We start from the raw sequence: 24,471 nt of genomic DNA, 5'->3' as shown, positions 1-24,471 counted from the left end.
GCAGATTATGGATTTAAGGATTGTCTGTCGAAGGTATGTTGCTTTTAGCTTTTTATAGTTGTTTTTTAGCTTTAAAATAAAAATGAAGTCGGAGGGTGGTAGCTTCACTGCTGCAGCTGAGCAGCTGCATGGGATGCTCCCAGAGGTGAAAGCGGTTTGACAAAAATCACAGGAACGAACCCAGGTCACTGAACTCTTGCAGTATAATCCAGGTAAGTATGTAGTTCGTGCAGCTGAAACTCCTCCCGGGGTCTCGTGCATCTTTGTAAGCCCTTTCTCTGTGTGCCGATCTGATCTTGTCCTACTCATGTTTATTCAGACTGTTGCTGTACAGACCTGGCTGCCCTGTGGTTTGCTTGTACCGTTTTATATTCCCAACTAGCTGCTTCTCTGCTAATCAAAAGGCAAGTAGCATTTGCATTTTAGCATGACTGCACCTCCTTTTTGTGTTTAGCTCCTCCTCCAGGTCATCTGTAATGTCCACCATGCACTTTGTTACATGCTTAATCGGTGCTGCTGTACTTCATTTTTAATGTCTGCAAGGTCATGTACCCCGAAATACCTTATTTTTCTTTCTTCAAAAATATTTTTGAAGCTCTCCTTTGCTGTGATGTCTAGGTTTAAAGACTGATTGGGATTACTGAGGACTTCACTGATGAGTGTTTCCTGCTTCTGTCCTGATTTGTCTACATGCAGATTGACTAGGAATTTGCAACAGAAAAAGCTTTCCTGGACTGTGAATTGGCATTAACTAGTGATTGCATCAGCACCTGCTTTTAAAACTTAGCAAAGTGATCATCTTGGAAGTTCATCTGGCCTGTAAATACAAAAATACTGTTTTTTCTGGCCTTTTTCGGGTGGCTTCTGGATTCTCTTGGGGAGTGGTTACAGGGTGTTTTCAAACAAGTATTTTTCAAAGGACTTCTATGCAAGGTTATGTCAGACGAAATGGGATCTGCTTTTATCATTTTGGAAGAGCTGCAAAGCTTAAGTGAAAGATATTGGACAAATTCATAGAATGAAAATTCTGTGTCTTGTGAGATAAAACGCTACTTTCAGGAGTTAGTGTCCATAACTTAGAAAGGCTACACAAAAATGTTTGGGTAAGTTATATTCCTTGTAAAAATACTAACTTCTTGAAAAATCTGAACTGTATTTTTAAAAAAGAAACTGTGGTAAGAACGCGCCTCTCCCCATCGATGTATTTTAGCTACGTTTTTGGGCGAGGTGAACATATAGTTTAGTAAACATCCTATATTTAGAGGTTAGTTGAAAACTTTGAACTAAATATGTACATGTTAAAGTCTGGTTGCATTAATGAAAAGATACTTCCCATTATTTTTGTAAGGAAACTTTTTTAACACCATCCTCCTCAAATTCATTCTGTCAATGTTGGTTTTGGTTTGGCAGGTTACTTGCATGCAGACAGGTAGGTGTCTGCTTAATCTTTGACATTAATCTATAGTATTTCATTTGCTGCCCTTAAGAGAAACTGGAGAATGTCCTCAGATTTTTCTTTTTTTGATCTTTTATCCAATGGTCATTTTCAGTTCATAAACACATCTAAGTTTGATGGTGCAATAAAGATTTTGGTCTGGGTTTGTAAAGCACATCTATTTTTCTAGTGTGTTTAAAATAATAATAACGCTTACGTGTTGAGAGCAGAGAATGTGTGAAATCAAACCAAGATACTATTTCTAGCTCTCCTAAATCTGCATTTAATTTGGAAAGATATAGCTGTAGGAAATACTCTGCTAATGCAAACAATGTGTGAGGTTATTTTAAGTGTGGTGCTTCACAACAACTTCTCGGTCTACTTTGTCGTGGATACTGATTGAAAAGTGCTGTCTTGTAGCTGTAACTTCTGCTATGGTCTCAGTAGCTCCCTGTGCTTTGAATTGCATTAAATAAAAGCTTTTGGATGAAATTTAGAGAAAGTAGAAAAATAAGTGCAAAATGGGTCTTGTGTTATTGCTGATTTAAAGATGTTATACAGCTGTCTTTCTGTTCAGCCTCCAGTACTCATATATTTAGAAGATCTGTCTTTGAAACGCAGACTAGTTCTGTTGTGGGTGGATTAGGGTCCCACTGTACTTGGTGCTGCGGACGCCTAGATAGCGTGGCAGAGCTGAAAGCACGAGAGCTGTGAGAGTGTGCCTCACATGATGGACAGAGACTTGCCTGAAATATCCTCGGGGTGGGGGAATGGGGGTGTGTGATCCGAGTGATGTGAGCGAGCTTCCTCCCGGAGGGACAAAAACCTGGAGCTGAGATAACTTCCTATGCATGTGTGACAGGATAGTGATTGACCCTCTGTAGGGGGAGGGCACCCACAAGGAGTCAGCTCTGCGTGCTGCTGCTCTTGGAGCTATGATAACGGCAAGAATTAGAGGATAATTGTTTCCATGAGAAGTAGTGGGGGAGGCCAGCCATGCTGATCACCCGCGGGGGGCAGGGGCTAGGTGCCTGCTTCCCCTGAAACATTACATGAGCCAAGCAGTAGCTAATTACAGCGCTTATAACGCCATTAACCTTTAATCACGTAGTCCATTAGTGGACTAAGAGCATTAAAACATAAAAAAAAAAAAAAAAATCCCAAACAGTGTCACAGTGTCCCACGCAATTCCATTTTGCCACCCCCCAGGACTTCAGGCTGGCGGCAGAAACCTCCCGTGCTCTCGGGGATGCCTGGGGTAAAAGGCATCGCATCGGAGACTGGTTCCTGGGGCCCGTGGCTCTCCTGCCAGCCCCTCCGCGCCGAGGGACGACTGTCTGGGAGGACTGTCTGGGAGGACTGTCTTAGCGCTGAACGAAACGCAGCGTTAAAGGCCAGGCTATCCATCGCGCTGGGGGCAGCCACGAAGGAAAAACTGACAACCGCAGCGTGTGCCTCTTTACACGGGTGTAAAGCTGGCCCCGATTCTGTAAGTAACGAGGTTATTTTTAGAGGCGAAGTGCATCGTCAGACCAATTCCAGCGGTAACAAACCGTTTAATGAAAAAGCGTTAAGCCGGAGAACTTTTTAACAATAAACTTCTTCCTACACTTAGCACGTTAGGGTACTTAATCACCCCTCTGTATGGTTTTTGGTGTAATACATGTGGTATCGAGTAACTGGCAAGCTACTTGGCATTTGTATAGCATCAAATGGCAGGCTACTTAGTCAGCCAGTACATCTAAATAATTATATATAAGAAACACTTGTGGAAATTAACCCCTCCATCTTGCAGAAATAACCATGGCACTCTGTATGGAGATAGCAGCTATTACCGCCCACATACCGACTGGTTTTGTTTCCCTATCTAACCCTGAGGTAAACAGAGTAACTGGCACAGGATTTGAAGTCTTTTCTTTACTATTTTATGCTTTTCAGTGGATTCTGCTAACACAGTCGCATTGGCTAGTTACTCCTGCTAAACTGTAGAATTGCTCAGGAGGGAACCGTTTCAGAACTGCTTGAGAGAAAGCCAGAGCATAATGCCTGCGTACATGAAATGGGTTTTTAAAGCAAAAAGTTTAAGCTCAGCGGGCATTGTTGGTGATCTGCCTCTCTTAAGACGAAGTTTGCGGTTTCCCTTTATCAAATAATTTTAAGGTGAGCAACTCCTCGAGCTGAGGAGAGAGAAATAAAGTCTGTAATAAAACCGAAACACCTGCGTGGTTTTATTTTTTAGTCAGTGAGGAAAAACATACAGGAGGGAGGTACCAGTTCTTGAGCTTGTTCTCCAGGGTCTCTGGTATTGATTGTCCAGGCCTATTTTAAGCTTCTCGGTTGTATTTTACCTTCAGGTTTCCTAGGAGAAATTTTAGTGTTCAGGGTGCAGATGTCCAGCCCACACGCTGGTACCTGCTTGTGCTTCAGCTCTTCTTACGTAGCAATGTGGACTTGATCTGAAATCCAATTGAAGCCTGGCTGTAAACGCGGCCAGTCCGACTCTGAAACCAGTATGTTCACTAGGACAGCTACTTGGTAGTTTCCAGGATGGCTTATGTTCTGTTTTAACCTTAAAATAGAACGTGTCCCTGTACCTTAAACCCTGTAGCCAGCCGGGGAAGGTTGGGCCCAAGGACTCACCTGCGCGCTCCGTGCATCTACCACAGCAGCATAATCCTACTCTTTTCAGCCAGATGCTTGGCAATTAACACACGATTCGTCCTACTTAAGGTATTAATAAGCCTTTAAAGTTACTTAGGGATTACACTGGGACACAGGGGGCTCTTTTGAAGACAGGGTTCCCGTACAGTAGGGCTGGCAGAGCAGGTGCTGGCCGCTGTGCTCCCGCAAGATGTTCGGATAAGAGGGAAGTAATGGCTTCCCACGCCCATGGAGAGCGGTGGCAGCTTCTGCCTCCCAACATACCAAGTTGGCCTTTGTCAGCTGTAAGAAGCATGTGTACGCGGGGTAACCTCCCTCTACCTTTCGATCAAGCGCACATGTCCATGCAGGCAGTTATCACTGTTAAGTTTACTGGATTAAAGAAGGGGGGTGTCTGGGGGGGCAGGTGCTGAAATACTCCCTCGGAACCAGAGTTTCAACGGTGTTTTGGGTAGTGGCGATGTAGTACTTGGGTGGAGTGGGGTTAAGTCCCTGATCCTCCACAATTTCATGCGTGATTAGGGGTAAGCTGTTAGAATTGCAACCCTCTCCCCATCTTTGATTCTAGTGATGTTTGTGGGTGTGAAGCTGAACTGCTTTCTACTCCTGGAAGTGAAATGGTAGGACTTTCTGTAAGGGACATACTAAAACGAGTGTGAGACACAAAGGCTATAACTTGACTGAAGAGCTGCTCGATCAAGGGCTTGTGCCTTGTACCCTGGTCTCTCTCCCCGTCTGTCCCCATCCTCCTCCCTCTGTGGGGCTGGCTGAAGCGCTGGTGTGCTCTCATGGGGACCAGGCCAATTAGGAATAGAACTGTCTGAAGAATTTTTTTTTTTTCAGCCAAATCTGTTTCCCGATCTGGTTCACTGTGCAGTTAGTTGCCTAAATGCTTCACCTGGCACAAGGCAGGAGGTGACGCAAGGAAGGAGCAAGCAGCCAGGGATAAGAGTAGATTAGGTTAGCACCAAATGCTGGTGAATTAGACACAGAACTGCAACTTCAGCCATGGCCCTGTAGTATTGCTTATTGAGCAGCTACTTGTTGTGCTACATTCCATGCCTGTGTCCCAGTACTGTGCCAGGGATGCTTTCTGGGGCTTGCAGAAGTGCTGATCTGTGTCTCGAATACGTAAATGCTCCAACATCTGCCTTCTGTCATTTGTATGCCCATGCTGCAAAATGAGAGATGTGAAGATCCTCACACCTGGGCTGCATTCTTCAAAAGAGGTGCCAACGGTGACTTGCAAGCTCTGCGTGATGCAGTCACGACATGGTACTGAGCAGCCTGACAGCACGGCTGGCCTGGCTGTGCCGCCCCACCTGGCAGGCACAACGTTACAGAGAGGAAGGGAGAAAGGACAGAGAAGCACCAAAATCTGATTAAGACGTCCCTGTTAATGCTTTGCTGTTTGGTTATGCAGTTGTCTTCTACCATGAATACATTCTTTGTATTTTCTGCAAATGCAAGGTTGTTCCCAGTTCCTGTTAGCCTGGGAGGAAGGACTTGGAATGAGCAGGGTGGTGGCTGGCCCTGTTGGATGTGATGCTATGGCTGGAAACAGTTTTTAAAAATAAACAAAAAGCAAATAAGTAAACATAGCTACTCGGATAACTATCTGCTTGTCAGGGTAGCTCCTAATTGACTTTTTGTCAGTGAAGATTCTTCTTTGACATCTAGGTACTGTTCACCTCTTAATATCGCAGCAGGAGCTGAGCTTTTCTTACAGGTGTTGGTCTTGCAGTGTTGTGGTCTGAGAGACTTGGCTTTGTTCTTGTGAGTGTTGAGGTTTTTGGAGTGTCAGATACATTGCTGGAGGTGTGTGTACGTAAATATAACAAAAAAAGGCACAGAATATATATTTTTAGAGAGAGATCTGTATTCTCAGCTCTGATTCGGTATTGTGGCAACTCCAAAATTTAGAAGCATGTTTATAGTTTAGGAGAGGGGGGCGGGAAAAAGGCAAAACAAACAATTGCAAAAACCCGCCCAACAAACAAAACCCAGCAACCCACAACTGGGGGTGCTGTCAGCCTGGTTGTGGACTCTCCCGGCCCCAGCTCTGAGATGTCTCTGTGTGCCCAGCTGTCCCGAGTCCCCCTGGCTGGGCTGACCCACGTGTCCCTGGCAGGCGGCAGCACGTTGGTTGTCCTTTGCTCTTGCCTCTGACTCGCTTTGCTTTCTGCGGCACTTGGGTGCTTGAAGGAGCGTTTGGGCAGTGCAGGAGGCCACGGGCACGTTTAAACCTCAATCTGGGCAAAAAGCAAGGTGGGGAGTACTAAGGTCTTGAGGTGTGCGTGATGCAATCTAAAATTTTTTTCTGTATTTACGCATTTCCTATTTTAATCAGAAACGAAATAATTGAAATGAAACACTTGAAATGGGGGGTTAGCATTGTACTGAATACAACCTTGTGCCCTGAGCGTGCTGTGCCTGCCTGGAAAATTTACAGCTTACAGATAACGATGATATTAAGGCTGTAGACTCATTAGATGGGAGACGACTTCAAATAACTTCCCACTTCTGAGTTTCCCAGCAATACTGAGCTACAGGCACTGAAACTACTGCCATTATCTCAAATGCTCCCGCAACCACCTGACTTTGCACAGGCCAAGGTTGCTGCCAGGCACTACTGTGAGGAAGGGGAAGAAAAGAATTAAACCCGACAGAGACCACTTCTTAGCTCAGCTACTGAATAAATAGCACATTTTTGAATCATTGGAATATTGCATGCTGGAATTTTTTCAGTCATTAGCTTGTAAATTTCTTTCATGGTTTCAGGCAAACATAACAAATACTTTTATGAGGGCAAGCCCAACCTTTTCTCCACTGCTGTTTGCCCGTGGGAGTTTCCTTGGGACCCTGACCCTGTGGTCATGGGCAGGTGTCTGTTTTTACATGTGATAAGGCAGCTCCTTGGCAAACACGTGTTGCTTTGTGTTTCCTCTGGTGTGCCTGGGTAGAGGGCAGGGGCTGGAGGGGATGCCTTGGCTGATGTGGGCTCGCTGGCTCCAGGGCAGCTGGGGCTTGGGGCACACGTGTGTGAACCTGTGCGTGCTTGTGCTGACTTTGGGCAAAGCTTTCTCCTGCCTGGAGCAGTAGACAGGGGGTAAAGAGAGAGAAGGGAAATGTCACCTCACCTTAAACAAGTTTAAAAAAAACCCCAGCAGATATTTTAGTAGTGGCCAGTAGGTTTTTCCCTCTTGAGTCTTGCTTGTGCCTGGAGAGAGCTATCCTGTCCAGACCCAGGGACAGCTCTGGGTGTAGCAACCTGTCACATGCTGTGAATCACGGGATCGGTATGTGCCTTCCTACTGCTTAAGGTTGTGGGTGGGCTGGTTTAGGTTAGTTTGGAGAGTTTTGTTTCTCACAGCTTAGAAAAACAAAGCACAGCCAGCCTTTGTATCTTTTCTTAGTTAGTTTTGGGCCAGAAGTTATCAACACCTCATTCCCGTGCTGCCCGTGTTAAATGGCTCGTTAATGCTCAGACTGCTTCAGGCAGGGGAGCCCACCACCATTCTGGGAAGCTGCACGTTTACTAAACCTTTCAGTTGTTAAAGCCCCGAGATTTTCCCCTACAGTCAAAAGGAATAGAAGTTTGGTATACTGGAGGGAGCAACAGCAAGCAACTGCTTGACTGGTACGAGCAATAAACTCACTTACCTGGAAGACTGCTCTTTCTGGTAGCGTCTTGTTATCTTGCTGAAGATGCCTATTTCGCAGAAGAGCAGGAGCACTTTGCCCTTCTTGTCTCTTTCTGAACTTTGACCAGTTGCTCAGGATTGATTATAAACCCAGATGCTAATTCTGCTGCTTCTTGTTTCACTGAACAAAGGTGTGTTGGCAACGCTTCCCTGCTGTGGACGGAGTTTCCAGGATAAGACCTGTGAAGTGAAATGGTCGAGGAGGAAACCAAGAGCTTGTCTATGGAGCTGAGTGAGAAGAGGGGTGTGGAGAACAACGGATTTGTTCAAAATGAGGCTCTTGATGACAAGGAGACGGATACCAGTAGCCAAGAAATGCCAAAAACCTACACTGTTGATGTGGCCCCAGCAGCTGCAGAGGAGCCAGTGCTAAAGCCCTATGCGGGGATGCCAAAGGAAGTTCTGCTGAAGTTCTCCAGCCAAGCCCGTTACAGAGTCACCAGGGAGATTCTCTTCTGGCTTGTAATTGCTGCTGCCATGGTGCTTGTGGGGGCTACAATTGCGATTATTGCGCTTTCTCCAAAGTGCCTTGACTGGTGGCAGGCTAGTCCAATTTATCAGATCTATCCTCGATCCTTCAAGGACAGCAACATGGACGGGAATGGGGATCTGAAAGGTGGGTGAATTTCCATTCCTTCCAGGTATTTGCAGAGCTGTGTGGCAGTTGTCTCTGTGTGTACATGTGTGTGTATATATATATATATATATATATATAAATCACCAATCACCATACTGTCCAAAGCCACCCTAATGGAGAAGGGAAGTTCCCTGACCAGTTATTAATGGCAACTCCCATTGTCCTGAAAAAAAATAATAATCTAGGGGTCGCTTGCTCAAGTCGCTGGGTCTGAGGTTGGGGTTAGCACGGACGTTTGGAAGCAGGGCTGACAGCAAGCAGCAGCAAGGCTGCTGGCAGAGCAAAGTTTCCACAAAACTGAGGTCACTCCAGAGGATGGGTGGTGCAGAGCACTTTGTCGTGTTAGGTTGGCTGCCTTTCCATAACGATAGTGAGGGAAAATAAAAATGACAAAGAGGAGAGGATGATGCGTTACTTTTTGTTCATGGTCCAGGTGTTTTTGAGCTCTGAGTGCGCTGAGGAGGGGTACCTGATACCGAGGCAATGCCACTTGCCGGCAGCTGAGCTGAGGCTAAGTTTCAGAAAGGGAAGGCTCAGCACCACAGGGACAACACATTTCTAAACCAGAAGCGCTAGTATTACGTACTCGACCGGCAAGTGACGAGAAGAAACTGTTTCTGTAGTTGCGTGCCAGTAGTAACACGTCAGGAAGATGGGAAAGACTTGGCTTTAAAAATACTAGGGAAAATTGGAGTGTGTCCTTTACAGAAAACAGCAGGAAAAAAAAACCTGTAAGAGACTTTTCCTAGGGCTGGGAAACCCTGTCATTTTTGCATTAAAAATCTGCTTCCCCTTGGGTGGTCTGAGGATTAATTGATATTCCTTGAAATGGGAAAGCAACGCTGTTGCTGCATCCTAGAAAAACATAGGAGCTTGTTTTTAGGAGTGATTGTTAGATTTATTAAATGAAATTGTAAATAGTTCTGTAATACAGAATAGAAATTCGTTTTAATCTGATTTTTTAAATTTCTGCTTTATCTTCCTTGTAAAAGTGGCTTCAAATGGTTTATGTGCTGTGATCTTATGCTGTCCCTGAAGAAACGTAGACTGCCCTGCTACCTGACATCAGTGAAAACGGGACGGTTGTGTATCGGAGGGACCTGTGTACTGTCTTTGACTGAAAGCCCATGGCAAACTTATTTCAACAAAAATATTTTGTCTTTCCTAAAGAGATGATACCCTTTTCTTTTAAACAGGTATCCAAGAAAAACTGGACCATATTGCGTATTTGAATATAAAAACCATCTGGATCACCTCTTTCTACAAGTCTCCCTTAAAAGACCTTGGATATGGAGCTGAAGACTTCTATGATATTGATCCCATGTTTGGATCAATGAAAGATTTTGAGAATCTGCTTGCAGCCATTCATGACAGAGGTAAGCTGCAACTCCAAGCAAAATAACTCCGTTAAAAAGATGTTCGCTTATATTATACAGATGTACCTGGTAGTGCTAGGTTATGATCTGAGATTTCAGTATTTGAATCTGGCAACTCCCCCCCGGTGGCATGGAGCAGAAGCAGGTGGAGGTGCCGGTGAAGGGTACGTGTTAGCTCTGCCGTGACTGCCCTGCCCTGCCCTTGGGTCCGGGATAGCGCTGGGAGCAGGGGGGGGGGGGGGGGGGGGCGGGGAGCTGCAGGAGCCCTGTGGGGCGGCCGCACGTCCTCTGCAAGGCATGGTCCCCTCTGAGGATGGTCATGGGTGGCGGGCTGAGGTACCGGCTGTGCCCCCTGGTGTGTACGGTGCGGGTGCCAATGGCCTGGGGGATCAAGGCAGAGTTGTTTCTGGCTGAATTTTGTGTCCGGCTGCTTTCTGAAGAAAGCAGGAAAACAGTTACAGGGCTGGGAGGGAACACACGCTCCCTTCCTGCGCCTGCATCCTCGGTTGGAGCCTGTATGCCTTAGACCAAATGCTTGCTCAAGCCTTTCCCCTAACAGTTGCCAGGCTGGGTGGGAAACGGTTTGCCGGTCCCGAAAATGTTTAGGATTTCAAAAAATGTCCAGGCTTTGGGAAGGGTGAGGGAGAATGTGTGTTCACTGATGCCAGACGGGTGAAGTGCCCTTCCCACCTGGGAGCTGGGAGGCAGATGTTGAAGTCAGCGTTAGTGGAAGTGGTTCCTAACAGCAGAGATCCGTTCTGATTTTTTCCCTCCCCAGCAGTGGGCTGGGGGGATCAGCACTAACAAGACACGTTGCAGCTACTTGCAGACTCCGCTTAGTCTGTGCTGGTAGTCTGGGGCTTTTTGTGGGTTTTTTGCCCCTCTCCGTTGCTAGACCTCTGGCATGGAAGAAGCCCAAACTCTTCTGATACTGCATTAAGAAAAAATGTGAACTTTGTCTTAAACTTAACGTTTGGGGGGTTTTATGGTTTGATTTTTAAGGGCTTAAGTTGATAATGGATTTAATACCAAACCACACAAGTGACAAACACCGATGGTTTCAGCTGAGCCGCAATCGGACCGGGAAGTACACGGACTACTACGTCTGGCGGGACTGCACGCAGGCTGCTGGAGCGGTCGCTCCTCCGAACAACTGGGTAAACACGGGAAGGGACACGTGCTAACCCCAGGCTGGCTGCAGACTGCCACATAGCAAAAGCCACCGTAACAGAACTGTTCCAGCGCACGCTGGGCTAGAAATGACTGTTGCGAGCTACAAACTGGTGTTACTAAACGAGCTAGTGCAGGTTAAGATTTAAACGACCTCGGGGTGGAGGAGGAGTTCCTAGGTCAAAGAAAATTTTAAAATTTACTTTTCTTTACCTCAGCGATAAATCTTCACTTGTTAAACACAAAAGGGGATAGCTGTGCACAGGTTGTTCACGTGTGCCGCCTTCTGTGTCTGGGCACTCTGCTCCTGAAACTTCATCTCCGCTCCTCTGAAATGATAACTGGTGGGGAGGGAAACAAAACAGCATGTCCTTGGCTTTTTTCTTTTTCTGGAAGGTGTTCAGGCCAGGTGTTACCTATTTCAAATATATTTATTTGAGATTTGAACTGATGGTGCATGATTAGGAACTTGTATATTCTAGAAACTCAAGGTGGAATTAATATTTTTTACCTACTAGTGAATTTTTTTCTCTAGACTTCAAGTCTTTAAGAGCTGTCTTAGCTTTTGGAATTTCTTATTACAGAGATTATGGTAAAGTTAACATTTTAACAGGCTGACTGGTGTTAGCGCTTCAAAGGGAGAATACCAGATTGCAGAAAGCTTTCAGTTAACTAAAGCTATTTTTAATAAGTTTTAGGAAAAACAATCCCAAGAAAAATGTTCCCACCCATGCTTGCTCCTCTAGTCTGAATAATTCCCAGTGAAAATCTACTTAAAGAAAAGAAAAAAACACCAAAAAAACAAACCCGGAACACTGAACAAGAAATACATGCGGCGAAGCACAACTAAAGGGAGAGCAACAAGTGGGAGGGAAATGTAAAACATAAGTACCAAAATTTACTCAAAATTTAGTCCACTGGTCAAGCATTTTGTGCTTTACTACATGCTTGTAATGCACCACATCTTAAAGTATGCATAGGAGTAAATGTTTGTTAAATTAGTTCTGATTATTCCCTTCCCTTCTATGAGCAGGTCAGTGTCTTTGGAAATTCCAGTTGGCAGTTTGATGATGTGAGAAAGCAATGTTATTATCATCAGTTTGGGAAAGAACAGCCAGACTTAAATTTTCACAACCTTGCTGTCCAACAAGAAATCCATGTAAGTACGTAACCCGCTGCTGTGCCAACAGCAAAACAGCTCTTTCTACACTTAATTTCCCTGATTGTTTGTGATACACAATTTACAATCTAGTTGGAAGCAATTCAAGGATTGCCACGTATGTAAACAATGGAAACAAAAAGGTGTCTAGACAAACATTAAGTTTATAAGCAAAATTCAAGCTTTACGCTGTACTGCTTCCAGCATCGGAGTTTCAAGTCTTTTTAATATAAAAGCAAACAAGCAACCGAAACAAAAACCCCAAATAAAATTGTCCTTGAGTGGAAGTACTGGCAGCGGGTGGTGTTGCAGTCCTCTGGTTTTAAGGAGGTGTGACTATTGCTTTTTTTGCTGGCTTAAGTGTCACCTGCTCTCACAAGTGCCTGGCAAGACCTTGATGAAGTTTTGGAACAGGCTGGTGCACTTTAAAGTGAGCTCCCTTTCCGTTTCTGTTCCCACTAAAGGCTATCTTAAAATTGCTTTGATGCTTCAGGAGCACTCTACTTTTCAGCCTAACTTTACTGGCAAACTGTTTATGCTCTATGAATCAAACTTTCGGCTGAAATAGCTTTTCCCACCCTTGTTTATGCTTGTTTGTTTTACAGCTCTGACAACACCTCCCTTCAGCTTTTGTTAAGATAGATTAAATGGGGTGGGCTCTCAAGTCTTCCCTGAAGTGAGACTCTCCATCCCTTTGTTTAGCTGCTACTTGCTCCTCACAGCGCTTCCAGCCTCAGGTTTTTCTCAAATGCAGAATTAAACAAATTGAATGGAAAAGATATCTGAGCAGAATCTTGTACAATGGCACAGGTACTTCTCCACCTGTGTCCCAAGATTGCTGTTACTACTTGCTTTGAAGCTGGTGCTAGCACTCAAACAATCCAACATACCCGCTGTCTGGGAGCAGTTAACTGCTTTCATCCTTAGTCTCCATCAAGAGCCGAGGGTGAAAGTACTTGGTGCTTTGGGCTGTTGCATGAAGGACAATGATGAAGGGAAAGATTGACATCAAACATAGAGCTGCTCTTGCACTGAAGCCTGTTGCTGAAAGAGCTGAATCACTCAAGTGGAGAGAAGGTTTTATCTCTGTTGATAGAAGGGCTGTTAATTAGCCAGTCAAACCTGGAGACACACCTTGCTTTAGCAAAGAGATGTCTGCATTTTCGGGAAAGTGAGGTGATGCTGATTTGAATGGAGGAATGCCTGGGCTTGTGGATAAAGGGGAGATAGTGAGTTTCGATCTGTCTGCATCTCTGATGACTTTACAGGGGAGAGACAGATGGACAGCTTCACAGAGAGAGTGCTTCACCAAGGCAAGGTGCTGGTACTCTGCTGAGACCTCATTCCTGTCTGCATCATGTCTCTTCCCAGCAGATGATGTGTAATTCATTAAAATACGGGGAAGTGGCCCTGAACATGGGGAGTCTGACAATTGCTGCTTCCACACACACACACACACACCCCAAGTTATACCCCATCGAGTAGTACGGCTACTTCCTGTTTTGATTTAGTCCTTAAAGCGTTCGCTACTTTGTACTGCTGAATTTTGGTGCATTTCTTTGGCAGAGCTTCACAGCTGCCCAGTTTTGCTGTGATGGTATCACTGTCTCTGCGGGGCTTCTCCCCTCACCCTGGGTACTGCATATGCACAAAGAAACAAAACATTTCTGGTGATGCTTGTTAACTGAAGTGTGAAATGAGACCGCTCTCGAGACTGATCCTTGAAGAACTCCACTAGTAACCTCTCTGAGCCTTGATGCTTCCCTTAATGCCATGTCTTGCCACTTGCACCTTTTCTCCTAGCATTACGCCTACTTTTCAGTGGTCTTGGCTAGTTTTTTTTAATGGTACCTGAAACATTGCTGAAGCTCCAGCAGCAAAGAGATGCTGCATTTCCTGTGCAGAGAAATAAAACTAGTGTATCCTGGTAGCACCAAACTTTGGTAAATGCTTAGGAACATTGTTACTTGCTCCAGCATGTTAAAGGATAATCTTTGTCTAGTATTTTAATTCAAAATCCTGTTTCAGAAGGTTTGGAGGACCGAGCAGGAAGCAAACAGGCTCTTCTAGAGAAGGTCAGACCTTTGGTTTAGCCACAGGGCATGCAAGAGCAATGAAAGTTAGCAGCCAGCATGTTGCAGCTTTCTTACATAAATAAAAGTAGATCAGTCTCGGTGAGTGGTGCATCAGTGCTTGATGTTTGCATTGCTGGTACCTGGCCTTGTTTTTTGTGATGAGCACATGCATAAGCATTAATTTAATTTTTGGTGCATGCGGTATTGGTCAGACACCATATCAAGGGCTGCTGTTTTAAGAATGGCTCAATGAGAAAGTACAGCTCAGCAAGGAGGAGTCTTTATTTGCCAAACAAGAATCTCTAAAGCCTGAGTGTGGGCTGGTTCTACTCCAGCCGATTCAGGCAAATGTACTTCAGACATTTTTTAAAAAAGGCAATTCAATAGCTGTCGCGGAAAAAAAATAATTTTGTCCTCAGATGAAGAAAAGTATCTGGTGTAAAAGAACATTTGCAGAAACCGCTCCAGAGGGACTGAACTTTAGAGTTGTTTGTTAAAACTACAACAATTTAAACTGTAGTAATATAACAGCTACTGAAGTAGGATGTAATTTTGCTGGTAGTGACTAACCTCTGAATTTCATAGTGAAATTGCAAATCGATAGCAGTTAACTTGGATAATGATTTGTTCATGTTCCTGCAAATCAACAAATAAGCCTGAAAATAAGAAATTTCACGTCAGTCAAATAAGAGAGAACAAACATTTTAAGAGTTGTGTTGTATAAAAAGAAAATCAGTGGCCCAAGGTCTGTGCAGAACAACATATTCCTGCATATTTGAGCCAATGTGTTCTCACCGTGTGCAGCCAGGTTGGGTGTTCACCAACAGCAGCACTTCGCAAGAGCCCGATTGTTTTGATAGATGGGATTAGAAACAGGTTTTAGCAAGGCATGCCCTGCCTTTGGTCTCGTGAATTACGAGAGAAGTTACAGACCAGTTTTTCTTTTTTTATCCTGGATGAAAGCGTAAGAGATGCTTTATATAGATCTTTGTTTGACCTTAGATTAATGTGATTCCCTTTAACTTCTAGTAAAATTTGAAGTAGAAATCAAAAAATAAAATCTTACATATTAATACCTCCTAATAGGTTTACTTTTCTTTTTAAGCATATACTATTTTGAAAGGGGTGAGCTCACTTGGACTTTCCAATTTTTACCTTTGTCTAGGATATTATCAAATTTTGGCTCGGCAAAGGAATTGATGGATTTAGTTTCAGCGCTGTTAAATTTCTTTTAGAAGCAACGCATCTCCGAGATGAACCTCAAGTGAACAAGTCCCAGAATCCAGTAACGTATATTTTCTGTCTTTGCCCTTTCTTCCTTTATTTCCTGCTGGGGCAAGAGAATGCATGTTTTTACTCTTTTGGATCTTAATTGTGGCGTTGGGAAGACCAGGTCAGCTGTGTCCCATGGCAGGCAGGTGGCTCCCGGGCTCTGCAGGAGCACACACACGAGGAAGGAGCCCGAGCGCTGGGGTGTAGGTCAGCGAGGTACCTGCAGGCAGGAGTGCTGTGGGTGGGTGAATTGTCCATATACACTTTGTTATTTCTGTTCTGACGCTGTTGCTCTGAATTTTCTGTTTAAAATAATTTGCTTTTCAATTTATATTCTAAAAAGACTGTAATAGTTGATTGGTTGTCTTTGGGGAGCCCGCTACAGGAGGTAAGCTCAGAGCTCTTGCCTGCTTGGGGTTCTGTAGCAGCCACAGCACATATTTCTTTGACATTGCTAGTAGGAATTAGATTAAAACAAAACCAGCCTCATACTGGCAGCATGTCACAGTGCAAGGTGGCCAGACACATTCAGAAGCATGCACCCTGTTATTTATGCTATTTGCTTTTGTTGAGGTAGTGAACTTGGTGATGTTCCCAGATAGTGCCAGCACTAAGACACTGTTCCCCTGTGGTGCTGGGGATTGCATAAAACCGGTGAGCTCTGCAAGTATTGTTGCCTTTGTAAGTTCCCACAACAGCATTGTCCATCTTTCCAGCCTGGCGTGTGGCCGCAGCACCTGCTGTGCTCGCTGCTGCAGGTGGGCTTGGCCGGGCAGTGCTGCCGGTAGACTCTCCCTCCTGAAATCCAAACTAATCAGCCCTCTGCTGTCATTATCCGTAGTTTCCTAAGTGCAGTTCGGCTCTGTGCCGTTAGCGTCGGTATGCTTAACTCATTTCACTTAAAATTTATCTGGGCTGGTGCATTGTCTCATCGGGAAAGGCTGGGAAGAATTTGGAGAGTTGTGAAATTAAAATATTGCTGAACTAATGGGAAATATTGTATCCTCCTTTAAGGAGAGTATCACAGCCTATTCGCAGCTCTACCATGACTACACGACCACGCAGGTGGGTATGCATGATATCATCCGCAGCTTCCGTCAAACCATGAATCAGTTCAGCAGTGAACCTGGCCGATACAGGTAATTATTATTACAGCTAGTGATTTTTTTCTCTAATATTTGTAACCCTCTTGCTAACAATGAAATGGGGGTGGGGTGTGTTTAATAACATAATATGCAATAAAAAGTTTTCTTCCGCAAATGCAGACGGTGGTGCGTAGGCTGTGCTATCTCTCCCCTAATGGACGAGGGAAAGGAGATGAAGTGGCCCCAGCAGCTGTGCTGTACCTGCAGGCTGTAGGAGAGCAAGCAGGGCGGGCAGCCGTGTGGATCACAGAGACACTGATGTTAACCAGCCCTGTGGCTGATTTATTGTATAGTATTAACAGCGCAGGGAACGTCAGACACATGGTCAGAGGTTGTTAAAATCACAGAATGGCTGAGTTGGGAAGGGACCCGAGGAGGTGATCTGGTCCCCCCCCGGCCCTCATCAGTACCACCTAGAGCCGGTTGCTCAGGGGTTTGCCAGCCGGCTTTTGAGCATGGCCAAGAATGGAGACTCCACAACCTCCCCGGAAAACCTGTGGCTCAATCACCCTCACAGTGAAAAGGAGTTTCCTGATGTTCAGAGGGAACCTCCTGTGTTTCAGTTTGTGCCCGTTGCCCCTGGTCCTGGCACTGGGCACCGCTGAGAAGAACTTGGCTGTGTCGTTTTTGCACCCTCCCTTCATGTGTTTACATATGAGATGCCCCTGAGACTTCTCCAGACGCAGCAGTCCCACCTCTCTCAGCCTTTCCCCATAGGAGAGATGCTGCAGTCCCTTAACGGTCTTAGTGGCCTTTTGCTGGATCCTCTCCAGAATGTTCCATGTCTCTGTTGTACTGGGGAGCCCAGAACAGTACTCCAGGTGGACACAGTACTCTAGATGTGGCCTCACCAGTGCTGAGTGGAGGGGAAGGATCACCTTCCTTCATCAGCTGGCAACACAGCCAGCTTAACGCAGCCCAGGATGCCATTAGCCACCGTGGCTGCAAGGGCACATTGCTGGCTCTTCTTCAGCTTGGGGGACCCCCAGGTCCTTTTCTGTAAAGGAAAGTACAGAAATTGCTGGAATGACGTGTGTGGATGTGGATTCAGAAAGATAACTTCAGTCAGATACTTGCATTGACTCTTGTAGACTTCTCTCCAGAAATTTCTGAGTATTTATCCTTGTCTGCTTTACAAAATATTGGTTTTTCTGTATTAATTGTTTTTGATGGGGACGAGGATGTAATTCTTAATACTGTATTATTCTGTATGTGTGTCCAACACCATTCCTAGCTTCCTTCTGCTCTGTGCAAACCAAGAATGAGCCAAAAAAGGTATTTGTGTACTTTGTAGATTTATGGGTTCTGATGGTGATGGAAAGGAAGACATTGAAGCAACAATGATGTATTATGGAACAACTTTTATCCAAGAAGCAGATTTTCCCTTCAATTTCAACCTAATTAATATGAAAAATCTATCGGGCAACAGTATTTCTGAAGCTGTCAACTTGTGGATGAAGAACATGCCTGCAGGAAAGTGGCCAAACTGGGCGGTAAGGGTTCTAGGCCAACCTTATATAGGAAAGGCTTGTCCCTATAGGTGATAGTTCCTCTTACAATGACAGACCACCACACAGACGCCCCTCCCGCCACTGATGTCAGTGGGATCAGCAGCAGCCTGAGCCCATGGCTGAGCTGCAGCAGATCTCTACGCAAAATTCTCAGCTGCTGTGGCCAGTTGTTGGCGCCGGCTGGCTGTCCTGCCCTTTGATAAGTCACACTCCCCGTGCAAGGGTGACAGAAGGGTACTGATGATCATGTCTCTCCCTCGGTGTCTCCCATGTAGCACAGGGTGTTGGACTAAACCACCAGTGAGGATGGGCTTGGTACAATTATCTTTGGCCATAAACTGACTCATTGCAATGGATTCCGGAAACCTCCTAGGGCCGGGGAAGAACAGAGCAGGCAGCTGAGGGCAGTTAACTTAAAACCTTGCTGGTCTTTGCTAGGAAGCATGTTTGGGATGTGCAAAAGATCTTTTCAAAACAAGTACCACCTTCACACAGCAGAGAAAATGTCAGAAATCTAAAGGGACTCTAACGTGGAGAGTTGTTATTTGTTATCTCTCGGCTCTTCTGCGTCGTCGCTGCTGGCAGGGCTTCTGTGTGCTAAATCTTTCGCGGCAGAAGTTTGTACTGGCACCAAGATAAAAAAGATAATTGCCCTTACAAGGCTGGAGGGGAAATACAAAAAATACCAAAACAGCTACTGCCTTGTTAAATTTCTTAATCAATTTCACATATGCATGGAATTTTATAAGATGTGTTTAAGAGAATGATATTTTGTTCAGGTTGGAAGCCCTAATGCTGCCCGGATTTCATCTCGGATTGGGAAGGAGTATGTCAATGTTATGAACATGCTGCTTTTAACCCTCCCTGGTACTCCTGTAACTTACTATGGCGAAGAAATAGGTATGGAGAACATTGCCTCAGAAAATGTAAGTGAAGAGTATAGAAACTCTGGTCTTGTTCTTGTTTAGTTCCAAGCAACAGAACTTTCAAAATTAGAACTTTTGTTCTGTTAACCGAACTCAGTCTTTCTCTTCTCACTGTTGACATGGTTTTCTGTGTTCCCCATGGCAAAACCATCGGACGGCATGTGGAAATGGCCAGGCCAGAGACCAGAAACAAGACCTTGCTGTGTATCTAAACTGCTAGACTGCAGCCATGGTCCCTGATTTCTGTCCTCTGCCAAATCAGTCTTGCATGGTTTGCAGCGGTGTCGCTTTGCTTCGCTTCAGTAGAAAGGGCAGCAAGTGCCAACACTGGGCCTGGGCTGGTGGTTAGGAGAGGTGTGTGGCAGTCATCCACGGCGAGGGGAACCGGGTCATTATCTCCTTCCTCCCACAGTGGTACCCTAATTGCTGTGTCAAAGTCCATTATTTCTTGGCTGCTATTTAAAGGAAAGCAGGGTTTAAGAGAAACCGTAGCCACAGTCACATCTCCTGCAGACCGCTTCCTCTGACTGTGCAAAGGCACATGCCTAAGCCACAGCCCTCCACAGTGTGCCCAAGCTCTGAAGAAGGGATCTCTGGAAAGGGGTGGGTGTACAGACCAGTCCTGCTTGGCATTGCCTGGTGGCAAGCAGAAGTGGCTTTTGCTTGTCATGCAGGGGTTTTTGGTCCGTCTTTTAGATCCCTTTCTATAAAGGATTTAGATACCCGAGCCTGGGAACCAGGCGCCTAGCTCACTTGATCGTAGCTAGAAGTAACACACGACAGGATGTTTGTTAGATTACAGACATTTTCAGAAGTTTGTTCAGGGTTAAGGGATTAAACAAAGTGTGCGTTTTGCAGTGCTGACCTCTGTACCTTCAAAGCTTTCACGTTCAGCCCCCGTAATTTCTTGTCTCTTCTGTGATCACACCTGACTTCTGTTGTGTCTTGTTGTCCAAGACGTGTGGCCATGACTGGCAAAGATCCTGCCCAAAAGGGAACAGCTCAGCACTGCCTTTCATGACCATATTTGAGCACCGTGCACGGTCCTATGGCAGATGCTGGTTTCCCTGTGGAAAGCCTCTGTTAGGGAGTGAGACAGCCTCTGATGATGTTACCGGTGGTGTTGGCTAGCTTTGTGTCAAGGGAAAGAGGTACTTGAAGCAGCACGGGATCATTGCCAGGTTTGGCTGATTCAGGTGTGAGGAAATGATTCTCCGATTTAAAAGGAAATCTCATTTCTTCTGAGAAACACCTAGGTCAAAATATCTCCTTCATTTTCATACCGCTGCTGATTACTGCTGACAGAATGATACTCTTCAGAGAAGTGGCTTGCCCTTGGCTCCTCAGGGTTTACTCTCTTTTAGTGGCTACCCTGCGGCTCACGGCTTTGTAACAATGCAAAGCCACTCTTCACTCAATCTGGAGAGGAAGATTCCCTGATTAATGGGTGTCTTGGAAAGATGGAGAGTATTTGCTCAGGGTATAGTTTTTAGCCCCAGCATCTGAAATGCTTCAGGAGAAGCTAAGAGAGGTAAAGATGAAAGGGAGAGTTACCAGTGTTGAAAACTTAGAAATTTTTTTTCCCTCTGCTTTTCAGAGCATGCTAAAAGGAGAAACCCGTTACTTATAATGTCACAAAGCAAAGTGACAATTTCTTTTGTTGAGCTGCTATTCTGACAGATTGTATTGAAAGTGCCCTTTATATGAAAAACAGTTTTAATGGAAAACAAACACTCAAAGTATGTGCAAAATATTTTATGCCCTCTTATATCATTAAATTTAAGTGTCAGTTCTTTTGGCAGCTCTTCAATAACAATGAGGAAGCTTTTTCAGAATTCTTCTGAATTCTTCAAATGAGAACTTCAGACTCTACGTTGACACTTTTTAATCAGCTAAAAGCTGGTTTTCAATAAAGTTTTTGCACTCGGAAATAATTTTATCTTTCTAACAGACAGTCCTGTCCAAGTTGTACCTCTTGCAAATGTAAGCTTGAAAAGTTTTAAGGTGAAATGTGTGATGGTTATAAAAGAACAGACACTGAATAGCGTTCACTAGTTGTTTACTGTTATTTTAACAGCATCTCTTCTCATTACCTCATCTATCCACTCACTGCATGTCTAGATATTTATCAGAATTTCCTAGCTGTCACTAGTAAACTTTTATCCAGCCATCTGTTGCAAATGGAAACAACTCCAACAAAGTCATCTGGGAATTCTGTGTTTTACCCAGTGATGCCATACCCATGAGACCATCCAGTCTGTTTCAGGAACTGTCTTGATTCTTACTTTCTCTTCAGATTTGGAGCAGGATTACAGCCTCCTTACTAAGTTTTAACTTAAACCAAAGAAAGCAGTACTGGAGTGATGATCGTTTGGAAGATGTGAGAACATGTTGTTCAAGGGATAACTTTTTAATATACTAATCACCACTTAATTTTCTAGGCGACCTTTCCAGAGAAATCCCCTATGCAGTGGGATGGCAGAGTTAATGCTGGTTTTACTGAAGGCAACAGTAGCTGGTTACCCCTCCACTCTGACTACCACAGTGTAAATGTTGAGGTAGGTATCTGTGTGTGACAAACTAATAGTCTAAAAATATTTTAATATGTCTACTTTGCTCTAACTTCTTAGTGGGAATTGGCAGTAAGAACAAACTCAAGGGAAGAAAAAGCACTGAATCCTCGTAAATTTTATTAGAAAAGGAAATCCTTGCACCAGCAAGAAGCCTACTTTCATCTATATTCATTTCAGCAGCACAACTGCAATTATGATGTAGATGTGGCAATTTGGCTCTTTAACATCCTTTTAATCATTTTAACATTAAATTGAGGTCTGACTTTTTTTTCTTCATTTCAATTAGTATAGAAAGCACTGGCCCTGTAACAAGGACTTAACACAGAACATCTCTAACATAAGTAGAACAGTGAATCACAAATTCTGCTGATCTACAGTACTGTCCAGAACTGAAGACAGAAAGAAATAAATCTAAGATATGAAAAATATAAAACACAAAGCAAACCCTGTGACTTCAGTAGATGAGACTCAATGAAAAAAATTCTGTATCAAGCTTTGAATGGTTGTGGCTTTTTCCTGAATATATGGTTCCATAAGGACATTGTGGGAGGAAGAAATAGCATTAGCGCTGGGGAAATTGTCATGCCTAATAACCTCTGTCTCTGCCACTCCACAAATGCCAAGGAAGTACAGGAGAAAAAGCAGGTTTTCAGTGGAATTTGCAGACAAACTTGAAGAGAGATAATTGTCAAAACAGAATTCTAATAGATGTTGTCTTAGCAGACTGTGTGGGTGTGAGAGATAAGAAGTGTTTTCTACATTCATTGCAAAGAAATGACGGTGTTAATGCTGACTGTTGCAGATCCAGATGACCTGGTCCAACTCAACCCTGAATCTGTACAAAGAGCTAACTTCACTTCGCAACAACGAGCTCCCCATTCATCGGGGGTGGATGTGCTATATCTGGAATGACAGTAATGTTTTTGTGTACGTGAGGGAATTGGATGGGTTAGACAGAGTGTTTATGATGGTTCTCAATTTTGGGCAGCAATCAACAATAGACCTGAAAGCTATAGTTCCTAACCTTCCATCTGAAGCTGTTATAAGACTAAGTACTAATTTTAGCAATGTTGGTAAAGCTATCAATACCGAACAAATTAAAACTGAAACAGGAGAAGGTCTGGTCCTCGAATATAAAACAGCAAAGCCTGTTCATACTATGGAAGCTTTTGAGGGAAATTGTTTTGTGGCAGAAAAAGCTTGTTATTCCAGTGCTTTCAATTTACTCTATGTGAACTGTTAAGTGCAGGAGTAGAACCCAACCAAGCTTTTGTGTTAATTTAGAAAGCGTTGCTTTCAGGGAAATGCTAACAATTGTCAGTCTTCTTTGGCTTTTAAAACTTTGTGTACAAAATAAACATTCTGAAAAATAAAACAGATACCCAATTGTCTCGCACCTATATTGGCAATGTAAGTATATATATGCTGCCCCTTAGGGTCTGTGGAGAAGAAAAGTAAACCTGTCCTAAAAAACTTGTTTTAAGTGTGAGGAAAGAGAACAGTTGCTTCCTGGGTGCTGCCCCTTACAGTTGCTCGTCATTAAGAACTCCTGTGGAGTAGAAAGCCTGTAGCAGTTCGTAGTAGCTTTTTAAAAGTCTGTAGATTTGTGAAACTTATTCTGAAGGGTGGCCTTGTATTTTTTAAAATAGGTGAAAGCAAGCAAGACTAGCATGTAAAGCTGTGATGGCTCATACTCTAACAAGTATGATTACCCTCAGAGTTAATAAGGGAAAGAACAAAATATAGCAAATACGTCTGGCTCGATGCTAGGAATGCATTTCCAATTGATTCTGCCCCTACTGAGTCAGAATACGTTTGCATTCTGTTCTTTCTTTTTCTACCATAAGGTTGAGGGTGAGGTGTGCATACCTCAGTTCAGAGTAAGAACATTTTGGTTTGCATTTGGTGCATCTACAGTGGCTTATGTGACACACAGGCAGGATAAGCATTTAACTTGGTAGCATCTGTTTTGGACGTGGGGGTATTGTGGGGAACTCTGTTTCAGTTTGAGGACCTTATAGACACGCAGGGTATTTTCTACCAACTGCTTGTACCAGTTACTGGCCCTAGGTGCGTTCACCATGCATCTGTCTTAATAAGCAATGTGTAGCAGGTTCATGCCTTGCTCAGAGGTCAGCTAAGCTCTGAATCAGGCTGCTGTGTAGTAGGGCCATTCTTTTTGTTTTATCCTCTGGAAAGACTGGCATCTCCTTCTGGGGCATTTGTCTTGTCTTCCAGAGGGACTCTGGCACCTCCTCTTTAAGATTACCATGCAGTTAAGGTAATTGCAATATTTTGAATCTACTCAGATGAAAGAGTGCAGCTAAAATTCCTATTCTTGAGACTCCATTTCTTCTTTGCAGGTTGTTCAATCCCACCATATGATCAGTGGCTACTCTTTAACTAGGAAGAGCAATAGTCATCAGCACCTATGTATGGGAATTAGTTTTAGAAGAACCTAGTGAGACTTTTAAATCAAACACTTCTTGGGAGTTTTACTGCCTTGTGTAAAATGTGGTCTTGGAAGAGAGGTCTTAAGACTGGAAAGGCTGCTTGTACAACGTGCATGTACTTCACAGGTTAGGCCTTACACATTTCTGTTGTGCTTCACCTCTGCTTGTACGGTGCTGCACCACTTGCTTATGTGAACAGAACTGTGCTGAACAAATTGATTAATGCAGGTGGCTACTTCTGTAGTATCTGGCAGGGGAGAAAGTCAGCTCTTAGCTTGTATGCTTATAAAGCAATGCCACACCCAACTTTGTCTCTGAATTGCCTGCCTGCTTATGCCCACAAAGCAGGGAGGAGAGATACTCTGGAAGAGCTG

At 44.3% G+C, this 24,471-nt stretch overlaps 1 protein-coding gene across 1 annotated transcript; it reads left to right on the top strand.

Moving 5' to 3' along the window:
- Positions 1 to 2,777: 2,777 nt before the first annotated feature.
- SLC3A1 (solute carrier family 3 member 1) lies at positions 2,778 to 24,400 on the top strand. The gene is made up of 11 exons (XM_040611656.1): positions 2,778 to 2,924; positions 7,932 to 8,416; positions 9,634 to 9,813; positions 10,816 to 10,970; positions 12,017 to 12,142; positions 15,383 to 15,502; positions 16,504 to 16,628; positions 17,929 to 18,127; positions 18,925 to 19,071; positions 21,513 to 21,629; positions 22,447 to 24,400. Exons 2-11 carry the CDS (start codon positions 7,993 to 7,995, stop codon positions 22,885 to 22,887), a joined length of 2,034 nt encoding a protein of 677 aa, XP_040467590.1. The 5' UTR covers positions 2,778 to 2,924; positions 7,932 to 7,992; the 3' UTR covers positions 22,888 to 24,400.
- Positions 24,401 to 24,471: the final 71 nt, after the last annotated feature.

This window comes from Falco naumanni, chromosome 12 (assembly GCF_017639655.2).
Source record: "Falco naumanni isolate bFalNau1 chromosome 12, bFalNau1.pat, whole genome shotgun sequence".
Classification (NCBI taxonomy): Eukaryota; Metazoa; Chordata; class Aves; order Falconiformes; family Falconidae; genus Falco; species Falco naumanni.
The sequence above is the reverse complement of the archived record's forward strand: the minus strand, read 5'-3'. Positions and strand labels throughout refer to the sequence as shown.